Source organism: Plutella xylostella, chromosome 14 (genome assembly GCF_932276165.1).
Source record: "Plutella xylostella chromosome 14, ilPluXylo3.1, whole genome shotgun sequence".
In the NCBI taxonomy this organism is placed as follows: domain Eukaryota; kingdom Metazoa; phylum Arthropoda; class Insecta; order Lepidoptera; family Plutellidae; genus Plutella; species Plutella xylostella.
The window spans coordinates 1425710-1445350 of NC_063994.1; the positions used below are offsets into that span (position 1 = coordinate 1425710).

A 19641-nucleotide genomic window follows, 5' to 3' on the forward strand; every position below is an offset into this window, starting at 1 on the left:
TTGATGAGAAAAGCACTGAGTCATAGGCTCACAAGAATATTATAAGTGTACACCTAATTTGCACATTACTTAATCCAAGCTCATTAGACTAAATACTAAAAATACATATTTAAAAAGGGCCCATTGCGTTTTCATATCATTCGCAAATCCATCGGGAATAGTGCATCAGTGACCTTATAAACTAGTCCTAGTATCTAGGTATAGTCATACTTATTAACTGTCTCAGGGAAAATTAAAAAGACATCATGAACACAGCAGCGGTAAGTCTCGAAACAAGGTGTTTTTTTTATTTACTTACTTACTTAGTGTACGTGATGTAAACTCCAGATCTAGACTCATAACACTATAACTAGTCTACTTATATCCACTTAGCTAGACCTAAAGTTATGCACAGGATTATACTAGGTATATTGTGCCTTTTATACTCAATGTTCCCGAAGATAAATTATTATTATAATCCAGCTACAGACTTTGGAAAATGTATCACCCAATGCTAAAGTGGTACAAATTAAAATATGACACTTCTAATTTATCTCTTACCAACTTAATCGCTCGTCCAATTGAGAATTATTTGGATAGTCGACCTTATTTACAAAGAACGATGACCATTGGGTCAGCCTGATGTAATTTCCAATTTATCATATCCATAGCGCAACGAGGACTTTCAATAATATTAAACTAACAGACAGGTTTCTGAGAGATGATGTCTCATGTTATTCTAAATTGTCTTACAAACTCACAAACCATTAGTAGGTGCACCAGCACTATCTACCGACCTCATTAGCACTCTCACATATTACCTACTCCCACTTACTCATAACATTCCAATCCAATTACAGTTAGCCGTAATCCTCTGCATCATCAGCTCAGCCGCCTGCTCCCCAGTCCTCCACCAGTTCGACAACGAAGGCCAGCCTTGGACCGAAGCATCCAACAAAGTAGACCAAGACTTAGCCCTTAGCACAACAGATGATGTCGCTCCAATGAAAGACCTGACGGATATACTCAAGAATTTGCTCAAGATGGCGCTGGCAAGGACAGAGTTGTCTGATGAGGGTGATGATGATGGCTTGTCTATGCCTCGCCTGGTGCGCAGGACGCTGTCTATGGTTTTTGGGCCGTATGCTGATGTGGCCAGGAGTGTGCTTCTGCCAATGCTGTCCAGTGCCGTTTCGATGATTGTCGAGTGAGTATTCATTAGCTTGTTTATAGACAACAGAGGTCCAACAGAGGTCTTAAGCCCGAAACTAAAATCAGAATTTGGAAATTCGCGAATTTTTTTTTAATTCGCAAATTACATAGTAAAAAGTCACGTCACCAACAAAGTTTCTATGGAAAATGATATATTTTTTTCGCGAATTTTCAAATTCTGATTTCAGTTTCAGGCTTAGATATACCATGCTGCACATGTAGGTTTCGGCTTAGTATACCCTTTTTGCAACACCCTGTATATGTACAACGCATTCCGTCGCTCCTTTATCGTTGGTGCAAAACATCGTGAAGAAACCTGAGCAATTGAAAATCTCTTGGTCTCCTTATATCTAAATTGGGTGGTGGACTAAGGCTTAAAAGTCTTAAAACCCTTTCTTTCATTGGAAGGAGACTCGTGCCCCAGCTGTGGGGATGTGATGGGTTATGATGATGATGATATCTAAAATGTCCATTTACGTACATATTTATAGAGTTATTACTTACATCTATTAGCACCAATCACGCCATAACCGCATGTTTAATTTTACAGGTCATACATGTGAGCAGTCCTTGCAACTACTAGAGACGCTGTGTGGACTCTAGAGGCACTAATTTGATTATGACCTAGGTCTTCTGCATCGCTAAACGGAAGACAAGAATATACTCATTTAGATATATGATAAATTATAGGTAACTTATTTGCAACACAAATTGCTTTTATGTTTATTTATTGTGTTTATTGTGAATTCTTTTATTTATAAATAAACATGTTCAAACAATTTTAGTTTATTTCTATTGAAAATTGCGTAAACTATGGTCCATTCCACGGGAAAAGACATCGGATACAAACAAAAACTACCCTTATTCCTAATAAGGGTTCTGTTTTTCCCCGTGGAATGGGATTGTAAACTAACTGTGAACACACTGTGCTAACTCAATCGGCGGCAAACAGTTTGTTATACTGGCTCATCTTTATCGAATGGGGTTTTTATTTTTATCTCCAAATAATATACAGGTTGTTGCAAAAAATTTATACACACGTAGGTTTCAGCTTAGTATACACGACATAGTATTATGATAGATTACTAAACCTCAACATCAAACAAAACACACAAATTCCATATGCAATTTTTATTTCCATTTTCAACAACATCACATCAGTAGCAAGTATCATCAGGCCGTCTCCTAGTCGAGGGCAGAGGCTCCTTGTACCTCTGCATGGACCTCCAGCAAGCCTTGGCCGTGGCGCTGTAAGCGTCAGTGTACTCCGAGCGACCAGGATACGCCGTGAACCAGATCTGCAGCCCGAGCGGCGTGACGCCCGTGTGGATCGGGGACGGCGGGTGGATCGTTGGGCGGACCTGGTTAGTTAGAGGGTTACGGTTTAGATCCAGATGAGGCATGCTACCTTACTAGACTAAGTAGTTCACCACATACTCTTACGGTGAAGGAAATATCGTGAGAAATCCTGCACATCTAGATTCCTGATCTGTACCCTAAATGCATTGTACTCATTCCAAAACGGAGATACGTACGGCTCTACGTGTCCTACTAATACAGTACAAATGTACACCGAAAAGCGTGTGGCTCGCAGCACAGGACGCCCAGCCGTAGGCTCTGTCTTATCAAAAGTACCAGGCGCTAATTAACATAAAAGAGGTGTCACCTTAGGAGGCTGCAGCTCGAAGTGTGTAGGGTCCTTGTAGCAGCGCAGGATGCCCAGGCGATGGCTCTCCACAGGTATGGGCGCGGTGGACTGCGCCGCTGCCGCGATCGCGCGGTATGTTGGCAGAGGGAATGCTGGTGGTGCGATGAAGTAGTAGGTAATGTTAGAGAAACAAATTCAAAGAGAGCTAAGATAGTTCTATGGGTAAGGGTTTCGTGTCTTTGAATACAGTCGGTGGCGAACAGCTGAACTAGGGCTTGTTCACTGTGGTCAGCCAGTGAGATTATTAGCCAGTGAGATTATTAGTCAGTCGCTGACTGCTCAGGGTGCGACGTGTAATGTACTGGCAGAGAGTTTAGACCAGAAAGTTGAAGTCAACTTACATCTTTTCTTGTACGAAGTTTGATAAATTGTCATCATCTTCGTGTCGAGATCATCGCAAGGATGGTCCAGGATGTCATTAGTCACGTCGACCATCTAAAAGCATTCAATAACTGATCAATAAACAAAAGGAACCTGGGCTATTAGGCCAGATTACTTACTGCAAATTACCGATTACATTACACTAAGGGAGCTAGAAGCCCTACGTTTCGCTGAACCTGAGGCATAGATAACTATAACACTAGCTGGAGAGTTAATGCAATGCTATGCTAATAGCTATAAGTAGCTGAGTTTGTTTCGGAGGTGCTAAGCTATAAAACTCACGCAAAACTTTGTAACTTCGTAACTACGGCGCGTTTGCTAACTGCAACTCCCCAAGTTACCAAATGCCAACCTGTTTATTCAACTGCTTATATTCCTCACACAGCCTCTGTTCCTTCTCCAGCAGTAGAGCGTACTGGTCGACGCGAGGCGAGTAGGCGTGCGCGTCGCAGTGGCAGTAGGGCGCCACGGGGGCCTGCCGGGGCGCCGGGCCACCGCCCGGCACTGGCGGCTCGCATGGCCTGCAGGGATGGGGTTGGATGATAGGGTAATGATAAATATACAGAGGGTAAATGGAACCCCGATAATGAAACCAGATGATGTACTTGGATGGGATTTGGATGATATGGTTAACATAAAGGTGTGAATGAAATCCCGTTAAATGGGACCAGATAATGTACTGGACAACCTGAACACTTTTCGTCACACGGAGCTGAGTTGTTCGGGGTTCGCAGTCGGTATTACGAGTCCAGCTGTTTGGACCATGTTTGGGTACTACGAGCGTCTGGATCTCGAGCCCTCCACTAGCTAGCTAGGATCCGGACTTGGGTATGGATTCGTTGTAGCGCGTGGTTAGTTACAGGGGGGGACGTCATTCGTCTGCCCGGTATCTTAATTGTGACCGGGCGACACCCCGTGCGCAGCTTTACGCCTGTGAAAAAGTTTATAGCAAAATATTGCACGAGGTATACTCACTTGCCCACTATTGGCTTAGGAAACGGCCACTGGTAGTCATTGTGTTGGGTGGTTGTGAAAGTCATTTTGACTGAAAATATACAGAAAATGTTAAGGAATGTCATAGGAAACTATTAAGAAATACATAGCTATTTACTTCACCTAGTTATAACACACGTGAATAAAGAAACAATATGAGAATGGCGGCCGTTTGAATAAGGAGCAGCAGGATGATGGAATAGACAGGTCTACCGGAGAAGTACACTAGCTTCAGGCTTTAGGGTAAATATCCGTATAGACCCCCTGGTTTTAGCAGGCAAGTTAACTCGCCTGAGTTGTAGGTACTTATAGGTACATCTACGCACAAGCTTTCAGTTGCATTATTAAATCCAAGACAAAGAGGGCTAACAAGCCGCTTCTAAGAGCTAAGTACAAAGGATAACATCTCATAAAAATAAATGCGTAATCCCATACCTGTTATCAACTTAGGAGGTTAATATTTTTTAGATTTACTATTACTAGTCTTGCTAATTGACACCCTACATAATTTAGAATAGCCTTTGAAGCCAAAAACTTGATTTGTGAGAGTAGTTCTTCAAAGAAGGCAGATGTAAACATTTTGTGATTATTGCATTTTTATGGAATGTCATTTTTATTTTTTGTTTAATCAACTTCAAAGAAAAAGTCTATAAACAAAATTTAACTTTCTCCTTTTCAACTAGATGGCAGTGTTACACATTTTCTGTTGTAGGAGTATGATTTATTTTGTTTTCCTACCATATCTATATTTCTATAAATTCTTAATTATTTTTTAATAATTTTAAAGAGATTTTATTATTATTTTTGTTTGCTATACTTTTTTTAGCTTTTTTAATCTTAATCATAATCGAGTGACTTGACGAGTATTTTTCTGATGACAACACTAGCACGGCCGTCAAGTTTTTCTCAAGTGACAGCACCGAATGTTTTTCTGTCATCAGTCATCAAATCAGCTGTGTATCACACACAGGGATCATGAACAAAACAAATGTGCGTATTAAATTATCAGTGTGAAAATGTCCACTCAGGCTAATGACGAAAAATCTATTCAATGTTTATGATAAACGCGACAGTGACAAGTCATGGCCCGGCGGAAGAGCAGCGGGATCAACAGCCTGAGGTTTAACCAGGACCAAGGTTTGTGCCACTTCCTCGTTTAAACGTCCTTTGTTCTCACGTCCTAGTGGTTATGTGATATTCTTTGGTTATTCCCCGTGTTATGGGGCTTAGTTTATGTCTGTTAAAGTTATTAGAGAGTGTGTAGGAAGTTTCGAGCGCTAGTGCGGTCGTTGCCTCGATCGTAGCGTATTTCGTACAACGTTATAAAGACTCCACGTGTTATTTGTATATTTAGCTCGGTTCGCCCACGCGCAGTATTCGCCTGCGTCGTCTATTGTTTTGCTCCTTTTCGGAACCTTATAATAAACAGACAAAGGAATGGAAGTATTTATAACATGACTTCTAGTATCATGTAAACATGGTTTCAGAATTTGTTTGTTGCTGTTAAATTCCGGGGAATGTAACATAAAACACAGAAACTCGAGGAAAGTTATTTAAACAAGTGGCAAGAGTTTGCATTATATTTTGATACTTTAACCCTAGAGTGCTCGCGCTATGAGCATTTTGCCGCGCTCAGCAAAGAATGTTTAATATTTTGTGAACTATGCACTCCTCAAGGTCCAGCGCCTATGTAGCTGCCCTCTCGGTCCTCTCCTACATGTAAATTAAATTTGGAGAAATTCAGTGCACAGGTTACAGCAGGAAGAGAGAATTGAAGAGAGTGTGTCGCACGGGGCGGCAAAATGCTCACTGCGCGAGCACTCGCGTCACTAAAATTAAAGTTATTTTTTATACATTTTTTATGAAATATTATAAGTTTTTCAGTGTTTTTTGGTAATATAATGTAAATGTAATGTAGGTATGTATTTATTTCAGTTAACATTCGATTTACGATATACCTTTGTTAATTTGCTAACCAGTTCATTTTTCGAAGAATTTACCTGAAAGAAATAGCTCTGCCCATAACTACACCACGTTTAACAATAAAATCTTACATATGGACAGTACATAAGTGTTTTTTGTTGGTCCGGTGGTACCAATCCCCCGTTTTGTACCATCAGACCAACAAAAAACACCCTAAAGAAGGGAGGGTACATGCTTATAACTATGTCCATATAAGAAAAATAGCAGGTCAAAAAAGGGTGCAATACATGAAGAAAGTTACTGTGCAACGAACACTTTAAGTTCATATTTCAGGATTGTATTGCTGAAATAAATGCTCTAGATGACGATAAAGTCAATTTTTTTTAATAATTTTGAGATTTGTTGATTTTGTGTGGCTTAAGACACATTGATACCTAAAAGGTCAGAAATTTTCCCAAGGCATGAACAATAGGTCATATAGTGAAAAATTATAATATTAAAACTATAAATATTACTTTTTCTAATACCATATGATTCATTTTATTCAAATTATATACATTTATAAGTTATCGTTTTTATTAAGTGTCCAAAAAATACATTTTAATATGGGCGGCAAAATGCTCCCCACGCGAGCACTCGCGTCACACAAAAAGGCGCGACTACTCTAGGGTTAAAAGAATAACAATACTCTTTTTAAACTATATGAAATCAGTTTAAAAATGAAACTTGAAAACAGATGTAATAGGTACACTAACTTAGGTATAACTTGAACATAATCACATACTTCTACAACTTTTAAACTTTTTATTTATTATTTCAATCCATCTATATCTGTTTAGATTTGTACTACCATCATGTCTAAATGTTTATTTATTACAAAAAAATGTAGTTGAATCAGATTCCAAATTGAATTTCTATTATATCTACAGTAGAATCTCTACAAAATTTCTCTACAAACTCAATCTGTTAAAAACTTCTGCAACAAGTCTCCTTGCTTACATTACAGGCTGCTTCACATGTTGTCTGACAACGGGTCTGCGAGTCTACAATGTCGACCCTCTGGTGGAGAAAACACACTACAGTAAGTAATTATTAACTATTCTCATATTCTCATATTATTCTATTCTATTATCTGTGAGGGTTTTAGTACCTGCACCTGGCTCTCTCGAATGGAACCTTTGTCCCCATGCATACCCCTTAAGGTCTAAACTGACTTCGTAAGCTTTGACCATTTCCCATTACGCTGGTCCACTGTGGGTTGGTGGATTCACACATGTCTCTCTATGAAGACAAGGAAAGGGAAATTAATGCCACTAAATTAATCAGACATCTAATCAAGTGTCTTTTCCTGTGAACTGTATTAAATATGTGTGTCTATAGGAAGCACCTATAATTTATTACAAGAATTTAAATATTGATGTGATGCTATCTGCATTTACATTGTAAATTGACGTGACGCACATATATTCATACATATTTGATGCTAACACACTACAAGTGCTGCGGTCAGTAATAAAAATGGTATAGCTCAAAGTTCAGAGAATGAACTTCAACCAAAATTATTCTAGTCTTATTCTATTCTAACCAGCCTGTTGATGATCAGTTATGGTGCAGAAACACACTCCAGCCTAGCCATGAAATGTGTTGTGGTGCTCCTTGGGAGAGCCCTGTGTCCCTAGGACTGTATCTTATTGCTTTCAAAACAATGTAGAATGTACATATATATATGTATAATTATTCCCAAAGCCTGATTAATGGTTAAGCGCTGATGATCATGACGTTGTCATTTATAGCTTGTCAAGGCAAAATCTCTACACTCTGGATTTTAAAAACAAGCATGACCTGCCAAACTAATCCCTTCCTCACCCCCAGGCGCAGACGAGGTGGGCGCAGTCACCCTCTGCGAGATGATACAGCGTAGCAACCTGTAGACTCATGAGCTGTCAATTCACAATCCCATGACCCTTATATGACCTCAGAAGCTCACCTACAACTTGCCAAGCTCATGACATGTCCTGCCAAGCCCACCTATTCTATTCTGAGAGGGGGCGAAGTTCCTGTGTGGCTCTCTCTCTCTCTGAGTGGAATCTTTGTACATATGCCCTTAATTTCAGCTCAGCCAGCCTAGCTCCCGAGTAAACTGGAGCACCACTTAAACTAATCCCTTGCTAACCCCCAGGCGCGGACGAGGTGGGCGCAGTCACGCTCTGCGAGATGGTGCAGCGCAGCAACTGGCTGCTGGTGGTGCGCGCGCGGCGGCCGCGCAGCCTGCTGCTGTTGGACGACCAGAGCCGCCAGTTCCGCGCCGAGGTGGCCTTCAGCGAGCCCGTGCGCGCGCTCCGGGCAAGGGTTGACAAGTTAGTATAGTCCATTTGTCCTTACTTCACACAAAAGGTATTATATTTGTGCAATAAAGTATTAAATAAATAAATAAATAAAAAGTAAACAATCTTTATACGCAGTATTATGGTCTATTCTATTCAATGATCTGATATCGATGCACGGGTTCTTTATCGACGTAGATATACTTAGCATAGCGCGATTGGCCATGAATATGACGCTGTGATAGGTGGAACGCGCATTAAACGAGTTTATTGGCGTCGTTAACTGACTCCATCTAGCTGTCTCGAATGCAACCTTTATGAAAGAAAGAAATATAATTATGTTTATTTGTCTCAATAACACATATTAAAATTAAAATAAACTAAAACTAATAATAATTGGAGACAAAAAGGGGCAGACTCAGCATCTGCTGCGAGCTGCAGGGCAGCAACGCAACGCTGTTTTTAAGCCTGTCCCTGTGCATACGTTAAACATAATTATACCTCCAAACAAACAACGGAACTTGTATTAAACACACTATTGTATATAAAAAATTGTATCTAAGTATATTGCATCAATATCCCGGGCTACTCTATCTTTTCCACCCTGTATAGTATACTAGTATACAACCGTCTACGTCTTTCCTTTCTTAGCGAGAAAGTACCTACGTAGGTAGGTACAAACGAAGTGCGCAAAACTCAGTCACGTACACACACTTTGTAAAGATCAAGAAAATGGGGTCAAACATCACGCGATACAAATACAATACAACGTATAACTAATGCTATAGTACTTACTAAAATACCTAAATGTTTATATTATCATGAAAACACATTTCACATTCTTAGTACTTAGTACTTGGTATCATCATAGAATAACAAGTACAGTAGTAGTATCATGCACAATAGTAATATGGTATAGATTGCTATTCACTTTCGTACCTTGTCAAACTAATGAACCGTCACTGTATTTTACTTTGACAAGGAACAAAAGGAGACGGAAGACCCAGGCGGAGATGGCGGGACGACCTCGACAGGTTTTTACCTCAATGGCTGAAGGAGGCACAGGATCGGGACCGGGGGTCAATTTATAAGGAGGCCTTTGCCCAGCAGTGGGACACTAACCAGGCTACATAAAAAAAAGAAACAAAAGCGTACCCTATAACTACCTATGAATTGAGCCGCAAGTTTTCCTAAAATTGTTTTGTTTCTTACGTGTATACATACATACCTAATCTAATTTAGCGTTCTTTTATACTTGCCTCTACAAGCATTGAATTTAAATGACTCATAATAAATAAAAATATCATTCTCAGTAAAGATCAAGGTGCATACTTCCTCACCTTTTTATGATTTAAGTGTATAAATTATATACCTAATCAAGTGTCGAAGTATACTGTGATTCACGGAAGATGACCAAAACTCCCGGCACAATATTGACAATATTGTGCCGGGAGTAGCAGACTGTGATGAAATCACTGCACAAGTAGTTCCGCTCACGCCACATTAAATTTATTCATACTTGTGGATTTGCTGAAATAAAAAAAAAACAAATGAAGCTGTCATAATTATTTCAGTAACACTTTTTTTTAATTTATGTGAGTGGAACTGTACCTACTGCTTTTTACATGTCCGTTAATGTTGAATGGCAGTAGTTAAAAGGATTCTTGTTACACTGTTGACACTGTATTAAAAGGCATAATGGTTTGGATTTTTTTTAGCTTATATTTTTAACGATCACACCACACTATTGACTATTGGCAGACAGTATAATTATGTTTAATAACGTCACCATTTTAATAGGTAATGTTTTAAATAAGCCACGAACAATACATTAAACTAACTGCGTTTTAACATAGGTACTAAGTAGGTATTCAGCAATCGTAATGTTTCGTCTCAAATCGCATATTGTTTCCGCCTTGAATAATAATGACATGATTAATGTTATGTGAGCAGGTATAGTGCCACAAACTTATCTGTTCCGGTGAGAGCGAACTAAATTGGTCCATATACACCCGGTTTCAGAATAGAGTATTCAAGAAAATCTCAGTAGAGATTTGCTCAATGGTTAAGTAGATACTTAGGTTTTCTACGTTTCACAAGTCGAACATAGTTTTTATCAAACCGTACTTAGCTAAGTATTTAATCAAGGTGCCTCTAAGCACGACTTTACGTTTCATTATATGTACAAAAAACCGATAAAACTAATCGATTAATCGATAAAACTATTGTATAGGATTTTTGTTAAAAAATATTGACGAATTTAATTTCAAACACGTGAAATTATTAAAAGAATTATCTAATTATAATATATTAGTCCATAATGTTATAAATTCAGATATTTCTTTTAATTTCGAATCACCAGGATAGACAACGGAACGCATTTCAAAATCCAATCTGTGAAATTCGAAATGTCATTGTCATTTCATTGTCAATCAATCAAACCTATTGTCATTTCATAAATATTCATCTTCAAAACCAAATATAATCTTGTGTATTTTACCATAGTTATCCATTAAATTAAAGGATTCTAACCAAATACTAAAATGGAAAGGAAGATAATAATTAGTTAGTTCAGTGACTGGACCCAGTGAGCAACCAAGTAGAGCACTGACTTGGTAGCCCCGTGTGAATGCTGGAATAAATAACGAAAACTGCCTTCCCTCAACTCGGATCTGTGTGGGACTCCAACATGCTCAAGCGTTGCGTAAAAACCCCTCTTCAACTCCGTGGTCAAGTCGCTTCTGCTGTTCGATTGTGACTAAGGGATCGATGAACCAACTACATATCGAGTAAGAAGTCGCATGGCGAATTGGAGATTGATGGGCCACACTATCAGAAGGGACGCACCACCGCAGACGCGGTCGCCTCGTGCACACATGGCGGCGTACAGTCGACGGCGAGCTGCGAGCGCAAGGCCTGAGCTGGACGGAGGCCAGAGCGGTTGCTGAGGACCGGACGGCGTGGCGCACTCTCGTGAAGACCCACTGTACCACCAGGGTACCTTAGAACAACAACAACAACAACAAATTAAACCCGGAGCATTATTTTGGTTTCTAAGTAATTACCTACCTACTGTGATTTTTGTTGTTTCCTGATAAAAAATATTTTTAATTAAAGAATATAAAAGTTTAAACAAATATTTTTATTTATAGCCATGAAATCTAATATAAGTCCTTACATTCATAAATATTTAATATGTCTCCACCAGTGCTGTTCTTACATGGTTCTTACAGCATATTCTTCTTGTTTTCAAAACTTTGCAGTTCTCGAGGCAAAGGCTGCACAGCATATGGTTCCTCTTCTATTTCATTGTCCAGAACCACAAGTATAATCGTCTAGTTCTAGAGCCATGTTGTGCAACATCTCATAATGATCTTGTAAACCTTCTGCAATTTGAGTTGCATTCCATAATGTAGATATGGGAATCTTCTCTTTAGCACCACCAAGCATCACTCAATGGTGTTTCTTGTTGGGTTCTGGGCTCTATTAAATGCTTCTTGTGACGGTATGGCTGCATTTATGAATGGTGTTATAAGATTAGATTAACGAAGTATCGTCACTGGACATTGTACAGCAAACAAAACTCTTGTATAATACTTGATATTTCACAATAATCACGAGTAAAAATATTTGATTAAGGTTTAGGTAGCCGAAATTGGTTACTTAAATTTGACAGACTCAACTTTGAGCAAGTATGGTTTGAGCGCTGTCAAACGCGTTGTGAAACGCATTTTTGTCGCTAAGCATGAAGTTAAGCATGCCAACTGTCAAATTTGAGATTTCTCAAGCTCTGTTGCTCAAACCAAACTCAATCATAAGAAATCTCAATTCAGAAACAGAAATTTAATAAGTATGAACTTAAGTAGGCTTTGAGAACGACTCAACCTCAAATACTCAGTTGCGAAACCGAGGGATAATCTATGTCAATATGAAATTCATTTAGTAAGTAATGAGGTATGGACCAATTTAGTTCGCTCTCACCGGAACAGATAAGTTTGTGGCACTATAAACCGTCTCAATCTAGACAGGAACAGGAAACAGATTAAAAGACCTAGAGGAACCACTTATCTATTACTTCTTGTGTAGCTAAAACAAGAAAGATAAGGTACAAAAGTAGAAAATACAGAAAGTAGGTATTGAAAAATAAAAAAATAGACGTTGTCTTTTTTAAAAAAAAAAACGACGGTATGAATGCGCTGAGAATTTATTGATAAAATAACATTGGCCTTAGCCGTTTGACCTAAATTACATTATTACGTTTCTTTAATACTTTATTTCTTATCATATCTAGGCATAGGAAGTTGTACAATGATTTTATTCATAAAAATAACGACAGATTTTGTATTCAGTTGTGGACGTTTTTAACTTATCTATAGATATAGGTTCTACTGTATCATAATATGTGTTATGTTACTTGTTAATTATATGTACCAATATGTGTTTGTTAATAAATAAATAATAAATAAAATAAAAATAAAGTTGCTACGTTAGCATTATTATTTCCATGGATAATAATATCCTACGTTGTAGATACCACCTACAGATTGATTCAATTCTCATCTTGTATCCCCTATCACCAAATAGGCATATGAATAGGAAAGGGAGGGAAAGGGCATAGGAAGTTGTACAATGATTTTATCCATTTTAAAGGACAAAGTGTCATACTACTTATTCTCATTGCTCATGAGTCATGAACTGTATCTACATAAACTATCCCGATTTATCCCAATTCTTTTACCACTCTAACCCTCAACCTCCACAGGGTAGCAGTGGTGCTAACCAGCAGTATCCACGTCCTGTCTCTGCCCACGCTGCGTCGATAGATTCAATTGTCATATTCTATTATCTACATTTATCCCTATCCTTGTACCACTTTAACCCTCAACCTTCACAGGGTAGCAGTAGTGCTAACCAGCAGTATACACCTGTCTCTCCCCACGCTGGCCGATAGATTCAATTGTCATATTCTATTATCTACATTTATCCCTATTCTTATACCACTCTAACCCTCAAAACCTCTACCCGCAGGGTAGCAGTGGTGCTAACCAGCAGTATCCACGTGCTGTCTCTGCCGACGCTGCGTCGGGCCGCCCTGCTCCGCATCCCCGCCGGGGGACGCCCCCTGTGCGACCTGGCGACGGCGCCCCACGCCCCCGCGCATTTGCTGGCCGCGCCCGCGCATAGGAAGGGGGCGTTGCAGCTGCTGGTAGGTTATGGTTGCCTGGTACTTTGTTTGATCCTAGTTATAAACGATGGATGCGTTGCTCTTTCTCAGGAAAACTTCTGAAGGTTTTTTCATGAAATTTTATAATCTGCCTAGCTATCTGGAAACACAACTTTTTATCCCGGATTCCCTGGAAAAACTTTTTAAGGCGATCGCAGGCAACAGCTAGTTTCTTACAAATTGGTAGATATTGTATGTAATATTTGTGTTTTTAGATGAGGACGCCTCGCACATAGAACACGGCTTTCCATATATTTCCATACAAAACTTTTAACAGTTTAACGTCTTCGGCTTTTAAATATGACCAGACCGTGCTGCACGGCTTCTTTATTGACATAGATAAACGACATCAAAAACGGTGCCTCACCCTTACTCCACCCCACTTTCCAGGACGTAACCCGCGCAGTCAAAGGCGGCCAGTCCTCCTCCCCGGCAGTCCTGAACTGCCACAAAGGCGTGCTAGTCTGCATGAGCCTGTCCGCGCTCGGCACCCGCCTGGCGACGGCGTCCGAGAGAGGCACCCTGGTGCGGGTGTGGGACACGGGCGCCAAGACGCTGCTGCACGAGCTGAGGCGGGGGTCGGATTATGCTGATGTTTATTGGTGAGTTGGTTTTTGGATGCTTCTTATTGGTACTATGACCCCTAGTGAGACGGGGAACATTTCTCCAGTTGTTGAAATTCCATCGATACTGTCTTATGTCTGTTAAAAATTGTCGCCTTTGCCATACCAGCTTCCTGCTTGCCTGTCTCTGTACCATTATATTTCCTATACGTCAATTCCTGTTATCTTCGATGTACAGATGTAGGTACCTAATAATCATTCCTACACTAAAAACTTGATCCTCGCCGCCATATCTGCGAAAATTTGCACTGAAGCTCGTGTCCTGCAGGTTTTGACTCCCATTTTCCTCTTTCTCTTCCAGCATAAGCTTCAACCCGTCCGGCTCGCTCCTCTGCCTGGTCTCGGACAAGGGCACGCTTCACGTGTGGTCGTGCGCGCGCGCCCCCGCGCACCTCGCCGCCGCCCCCGCGCCGCCCGCCACGCGCGCGCTTTGCGCGTTCGCCGATGATTCTACTACTACAGGTGGGTATTGCATGTGGCTTAGGATTTACGCCCATTGTCATAATGTGGTAATCGCTCTGAAAACGAGCTTCTCCCAAGGAGGCATACAAAACTCTATCCTCGGCCTTCCTCCTGAAGACGTTCGGTCGGTACCGTCTCTGTCTAGCAACCGAGCGGCATAGAACCCACCAATTATGTTGTTAGTCTTGACGCAACTGTCATCAGTTTGACAAAAATAATAATAATAAAAAAAAACAACCGACTTCAAAAAAACACTAAAATCTAAGAAATAATTTAAGGTTTACACAAATTCTACTCGTAAGTGACAGTACAAATATACCTAAGCAGGAACTGTTCTTTTTTGATGTTGGTGCGGTGACAAAGTAATCTGAAGAAATATGGCACCAACTTCAAAAAAGAACAGTTCCTGCTTAGGTATATTTGTACTGTCACATACGAGTAGAATTTGTGTAAACCTTAAATTGTTTCTTACATTTTAGTGGTTTTTTGAAGTCGGTTTTTTTTTATTTTTTTTTATTATTATTTTATTTTATAGTTTTAAGTTTATTTGCAATAATTTTCAATCAAAAGTAAGGTGCAAATGATACCAAAAAGTCCTACTAATCAATACGAATCATTCAAGCCTAAACACGAAGTAGTTGCTATATACCGTTGAGGAGTTCCCCTGACTGCCTTCCGTTTCCATCATCAGATCAGCTCAAGGTCACCATCATATTGTTTTGTTTTAAGAACTATATTTACGCTCTTAATTTCATTAGAATCGGTTAATATGTGCCCAAAATGGAAATTCATACCCTGTTTTTACCCCTTTACCCACCCTTGGGGGAGAGATAAAATTCTGAAAAAAACGTGGGAGCTCAACCCAATACAATAAAAAAGAAATTATCAAAATCGGTTCATAAACGGCGGAGTAATCGGTGAACATATATAAAAAAAAAGATCCCGACCAATTGAGAACCTCCTCCTTTTTTTGAAGTCGGTTAAAAAGACGTCCCACAAGGTTCTATACTTGGTCACTGTTAGTCCTAACATTTGGTATTGCGATAGCACCAAGAGATCACAGGATAGAATACTTGGGTACATTTTACCTATAAGTCAACCAAGTAAAAAAACTATTGGAAATGGCTCCCATAATTATAGCACCCATTCTATGTCGCCATTTTCATATAGTTTCTTTACTTACGCGCATTATACTTACTAATCTTCTTCTTATTTATTTCCAGTGATATGCGAGGACGGCACATTCCACAAGTTCACTTACTCGGCGGAGGGCACGTGTCTGCGGAGCGACTTCGAGTACTTCCTGCAGGTCAGTTGTCTATGGTGCCGTGCCGACTATACAGCTCATGCTGAGTGAGGTGCCTTTTTGATGTTGTGATGTGGCAAAGCCATATTTTACTTAAGGGCTAGCACGGGGCGCATTTAAGACGTGGCAAAAGTTATCCGTTGCGCTCGCTCTTGAGGCTGCGCGATGTGAGTGAGCGCGGTGCAAAACTTTTGTGACGACTTAAATGCGCCCCGTGCTAGCCCTTCAGAGTGCTGTAAATATATCACGCTGTGACTCTAAATACGATGAAACTAATGAAATAAATTAGTTAAATAAAATATTATTTATCTTTACCTATACATATACACCGAACTGTACCTCGCCGGTGTCTAAATAGGACATACAGTGCTCCAAAATTGATAATGCGCATAGAAATCTTTGACAGATTGTTGTATTCGATTATGTGACACATGATATTGACTCCTATTTCTTTCGAACAAGGTGCAAAATGCAAGTGTTTTTTTAAGGCTCTTACGATTTAATGATTCGGATGTGAAGATCTGCATGTGCATTATTAATTTTGGACAAGTGTACATACATTATATTCTAATAATTCTAATGAGAATATAATGATATTTAATAAAATCGTAAAAAAAATATATTTCAGGTTGGAGACGACGACGAATTTATCCAGTAGAAATGCAGCCATCTTGAAAACTAACTACTTACTACTGTGATGTGAGTTTCAACACAAAGTGAACAGACATTCAACAGTGATAATAATAACTGTGACACAATAATGGACGGAATCAAAATGTTTCATATAAATAATATATAATTGATTTAAAATTATGATACTTATAGGCCCTGTTTCACAATGTCTGGTTAGTGGCTACCTGTGAAATAAAATACATGCTGTCATTGTCAATAAAATAAATAACAGAGAGTGACAGCAAGTCTTTTATCTTACCGGTAGCCACTAACCAGACATTGTGAAACAGGGCCTTATATTTTTTTTGTAAATACAGAAAGGACTGTTGTTTAAAGTTACAAACTTGGTGGTTTGTGGTTCCCTGCACAATTATCAGTGTTTTAAAAAGAAAGATATCTAGATTTAGGTTACCTACGTGAAAAATTTTAGTGGAATAAGTTATAGGCTTAAACATTGTTAAGGTATTTTACATGAAGCTTAAAATAACCTACTCGAACTAAATTCGGGGTTAAATGCTTTCAGACATTCTGTGTATCCTTTTTCAGGCAAATTTTATTGGGATGATTTAATAGAATACCAAATGCTATGCTTATGTTATCCCTCTATGATAAATTGTAAATAACCTTAAAAAACATAATTCAATTTTATTGTAAGGTGATAATCAAAATATTTGCAATAAAAATGACACTTAAGGCCCACGAAATAATAGCGATATCTTGTCTCCTACAGTCTATGTCTGTCTTATAAACAGAGTCTTATAATGATGTGATATCTATTCTAAATTTTAACTACATTTATTTAATCATAATTACGAAATCCTCGCGTTAATTTGTACTCATTAGTAATTTGTTTTGTAATATGGTTGGTAGATAAGTATTTTATTAGATTTTTTAGAGATAGAAACGCATTTTTTGTTTTCTGGTAAAAACCTGTAACTTGTTATAATGTTAAAAAGTGTCAGAATAATTCATAGTATGCGTGTACTTACTACATAGGCGGTTTTTTGGTTTGACAAGGTACCAAGTGGTTTTAACCGAACTAGGAAGGAATAATATTCTGCACTTTTCAACATTTCTGTATGTAGTATATTGTTGGAGTTTATAGCAGTTTTATTAGGATTCGTTGGAACTCAGAATAGATAGGTCTCAGTAATTATTTTAGGGATCCCTCTGTATGTTTGTAAGGGATTCTTTCTGAGAAACTTTAGTTCTCTAGAAAAAGGAAAGTTCTGAGTTTCAATATAAGAGGTTTGCAATGCATGTCTAATGTGGATGGTTCAAGTTCTATTTTGCTATTTTATTTCTCTTTTTACGTTTATAAATCTATATTTATTTATAAAATAATCATTATAAATATTATGGCTGCTGCTTCGATGATTTGACTGAAGCTTAAGCCGGTTACAAATTTAATGAATGCCTATTATAAGTACTTATATTGAATGATAATAATATTGTATGACCTGTGTGATGATGATCGCAATAAATACATAATACTTATATTTTGTGTAAAATGTGATTGTGTGGGATTAAATTGTATCAATGATCAATTTGAAGGCAGGCCAAAACCCTCGGCATACTGAAATATAATACAAATAACTCAGTAGGTACTGCCTTTATGTCGAGCACTGATAAAATTATAACTTTAAAAAAACAGATTATTTATACTGTATCAATAGATCATCTAGTTATAATGGGCACGCACAAAGCGAAAGCTGCCTACCATGATGTCCATAATACCCTTCAGCCAATCACAGAGGAGAATAAACAAAATGGCGACTGAGTCAGCCAATCGCAAGAGAGTTATCGCGTGACGTCAACTTTGATTAAAATTGTTTACTACACAGTAAACTCATTATTAGTAGGTAGGTTTATTATGTTTGGTTGTACCTTTGCATTTTCTATTCGTTTAGGGAAAAGTTGAATGGTGAAAATTCGAATATCTTTCTTCAGTGCAACTTAAAAGGTAAAATTATCTTCTTGGCAAATATTTTAAATTAAGAATCAAATAGCTCTGCTTATAGACTGCTGAAAATAGGCCTCATCCGTAGCCTGCCACTAAAGTGGTTGATATAATTCTATATTGCAGACATAGGTATGTTGGATATGTGTCTTGCAAAATGCTTCATCACGGTATTACATAACCTACCTAATGCCATACTTACTTATAAGACATTTGTCGTTTGTAAGTCTTATCAATTGAAATGTTAAAACTGTAAATATGCTATTAGATTGAATATAAATGGGACACTATCACATTGAATAATTTTCAAATGAAAGGTTCTATTCCTGGCTGAGACAAAATAACATCAAAGTGAAATATAAATTATTTTCTTGAATCAATATTTCAGATCCTAAAAGATAGCAACTTCCCACACACAGCATTGGAAATTTAAACACAGCAATGCAACTTTGTGTACCCCATAAGAAAGTAAATTTATTGTACAATATGTTAAAGAGTTAATGTCAATAATATTTTCTAAAACTAAAACAAATTTTGGCCTGTAAATATGATGGAAAAGTTATTTTTATACAAAACTTGATGACTATTTGTAAACAAATTATGTTAATGGTGTAATAACTATGTCACATTTTAAGTAATATTGAAAATTCAGTAATAAATTTTCTTTTGTAATTGTTGTGTTTTTATTTCTATGGTTTAAAACCTAACTGGATCACCAAATATTTACAACCAATCTATTTTAGATTTCTTGTGCATTACCCATCTACTATTAAAAATACATTAGAGGATATAAATATCCATGAAATTTACTGCAGTTCTCTATTCAAATTAAATTAAACCAATTTATAGCTTATATGCCTATTTATTTTGTAAT

The 19641-nt window shown here is 38.2% G+C and overlaps 3 protein-coding genes across 3 annotated transcripts; 2 read left to right on the top strand and 1 right to left on the bottom strand.

The window, feature by feature from the left end:
• Positions 1 to 54: 54 nt before the first annotated feature.
• On the top strand, positions 55 to 1847 carry LOC105392349. The gene is made up of 3 exons (XM_048625349.1): positions 55 to 260; positions 840 to 1186; positions 1742 to 1847. Exons 1-3 carry the CDS (start codon positions 246 to 248, stop codon positions 1752 to 1754), a joined length of 375 nt encoding a protein of 124 aa, XP_048481306.1. The 5' UTR covers positions 55 to 245; the 3' UTR covers positions 1755 to 1847.
• A 460-nt stretch (positions 1848 to 2307) lies between these two features.
• On the bottom strand, positions 2308 to 4897 carry LOC105386677. Its single transcript, XM_048625351.1, has 6 exons — positions 4709 to 4897; positions 4256 to 4325; positions 3633 to 3801; positions 3241 to 3334; positions 2858 to 2991; positions 2308 to 2552 (listed from the first exon to the last, which is right to left on the bottom strand). Exons 2-6 carry the CDS (start codon positions 4318 to 4320, stop codon positions 2349 to 2351), a joined length of 666 nt encoding a protein of 221 aa, XP_048481308.1. The 5' UTR covers positions 4321 to 4325; positions 4709 to 4897; the 3' UTR covers positions 2308 to 2348.
• Positions 4898 to 5195: 298 nt separating this feature from the next.
• On the top strand, positions 5196 to 19435 carry LOC105386678 (WD repeat domain phosphoinositide-interacting protein 4). Its single transcript, XM_048625350.1, has 8 exons — positions 5196 to 5410; positions 7203 to 7277; positions 8376 to 8553; positions 13549 to 13726; positions 14135 to 14346; positions 14669 to 14829; positions 16053 to 16138; positions 16764 to 19435. Exons 1-8 carry the CDS (start codon positions 5356 to 5358, stop codon positions 16791 to 16793), a joined length of 975 nt encoding a protein of 324 aa, XP_048481307.1. The 5' UTR covers positions 5196 to 5355; the 3' UTR covers positions 16794 to 19435.
• The last annotated feature ends 206 nt before the right edge of the window (positions 19436 to 19641 follow it).

Bases quoted from the DNA above. Each gene is read 5' to 3' on its own strand.
- LOC105386678 (XM_048625350.1), top strand. From the start codon at position 5,356: ATGGCCCGGCGGAAGAGCAGCGGGATCAACAGCCTGAGGTTTAACCAG. The intron at 14,347-14,668 runs GTGAGTTGGTTT...TTTCTCTTCCAG, and splicing joins GATTATGCTGATGTTTATTG to CATAAGCTTCAACCCGTCCG. The intron at 14,830-16,052 runs GTGGGTATTGCA...ATTTATTTCCAG, and splicing joins CGATGATTCTACTACTACAG to TGATATGCGAGGACGGCACA.
- LOC105386677 (XM_048625351.1), bottom strand. From the start codon at position 4,320: ATGACTTTCACAACCACCCAACACAATGACTACCAGTGGCCGTTTCCT. The intron at 2,992-3,240 runs GTAAGTTGACTT...TCGCACCACCAG, and splicing joins AACTTCGTACAAGAAAAGAT to CATTCCCTCTGCCAACATAC. The intron at 2,553-2,857 runs GTGACACCTCTT...CTAACTAACCAG, and splicing joins TCGAGCTGCAGCCTCCTAAG to GTCCGCCCAACGATCCACCC.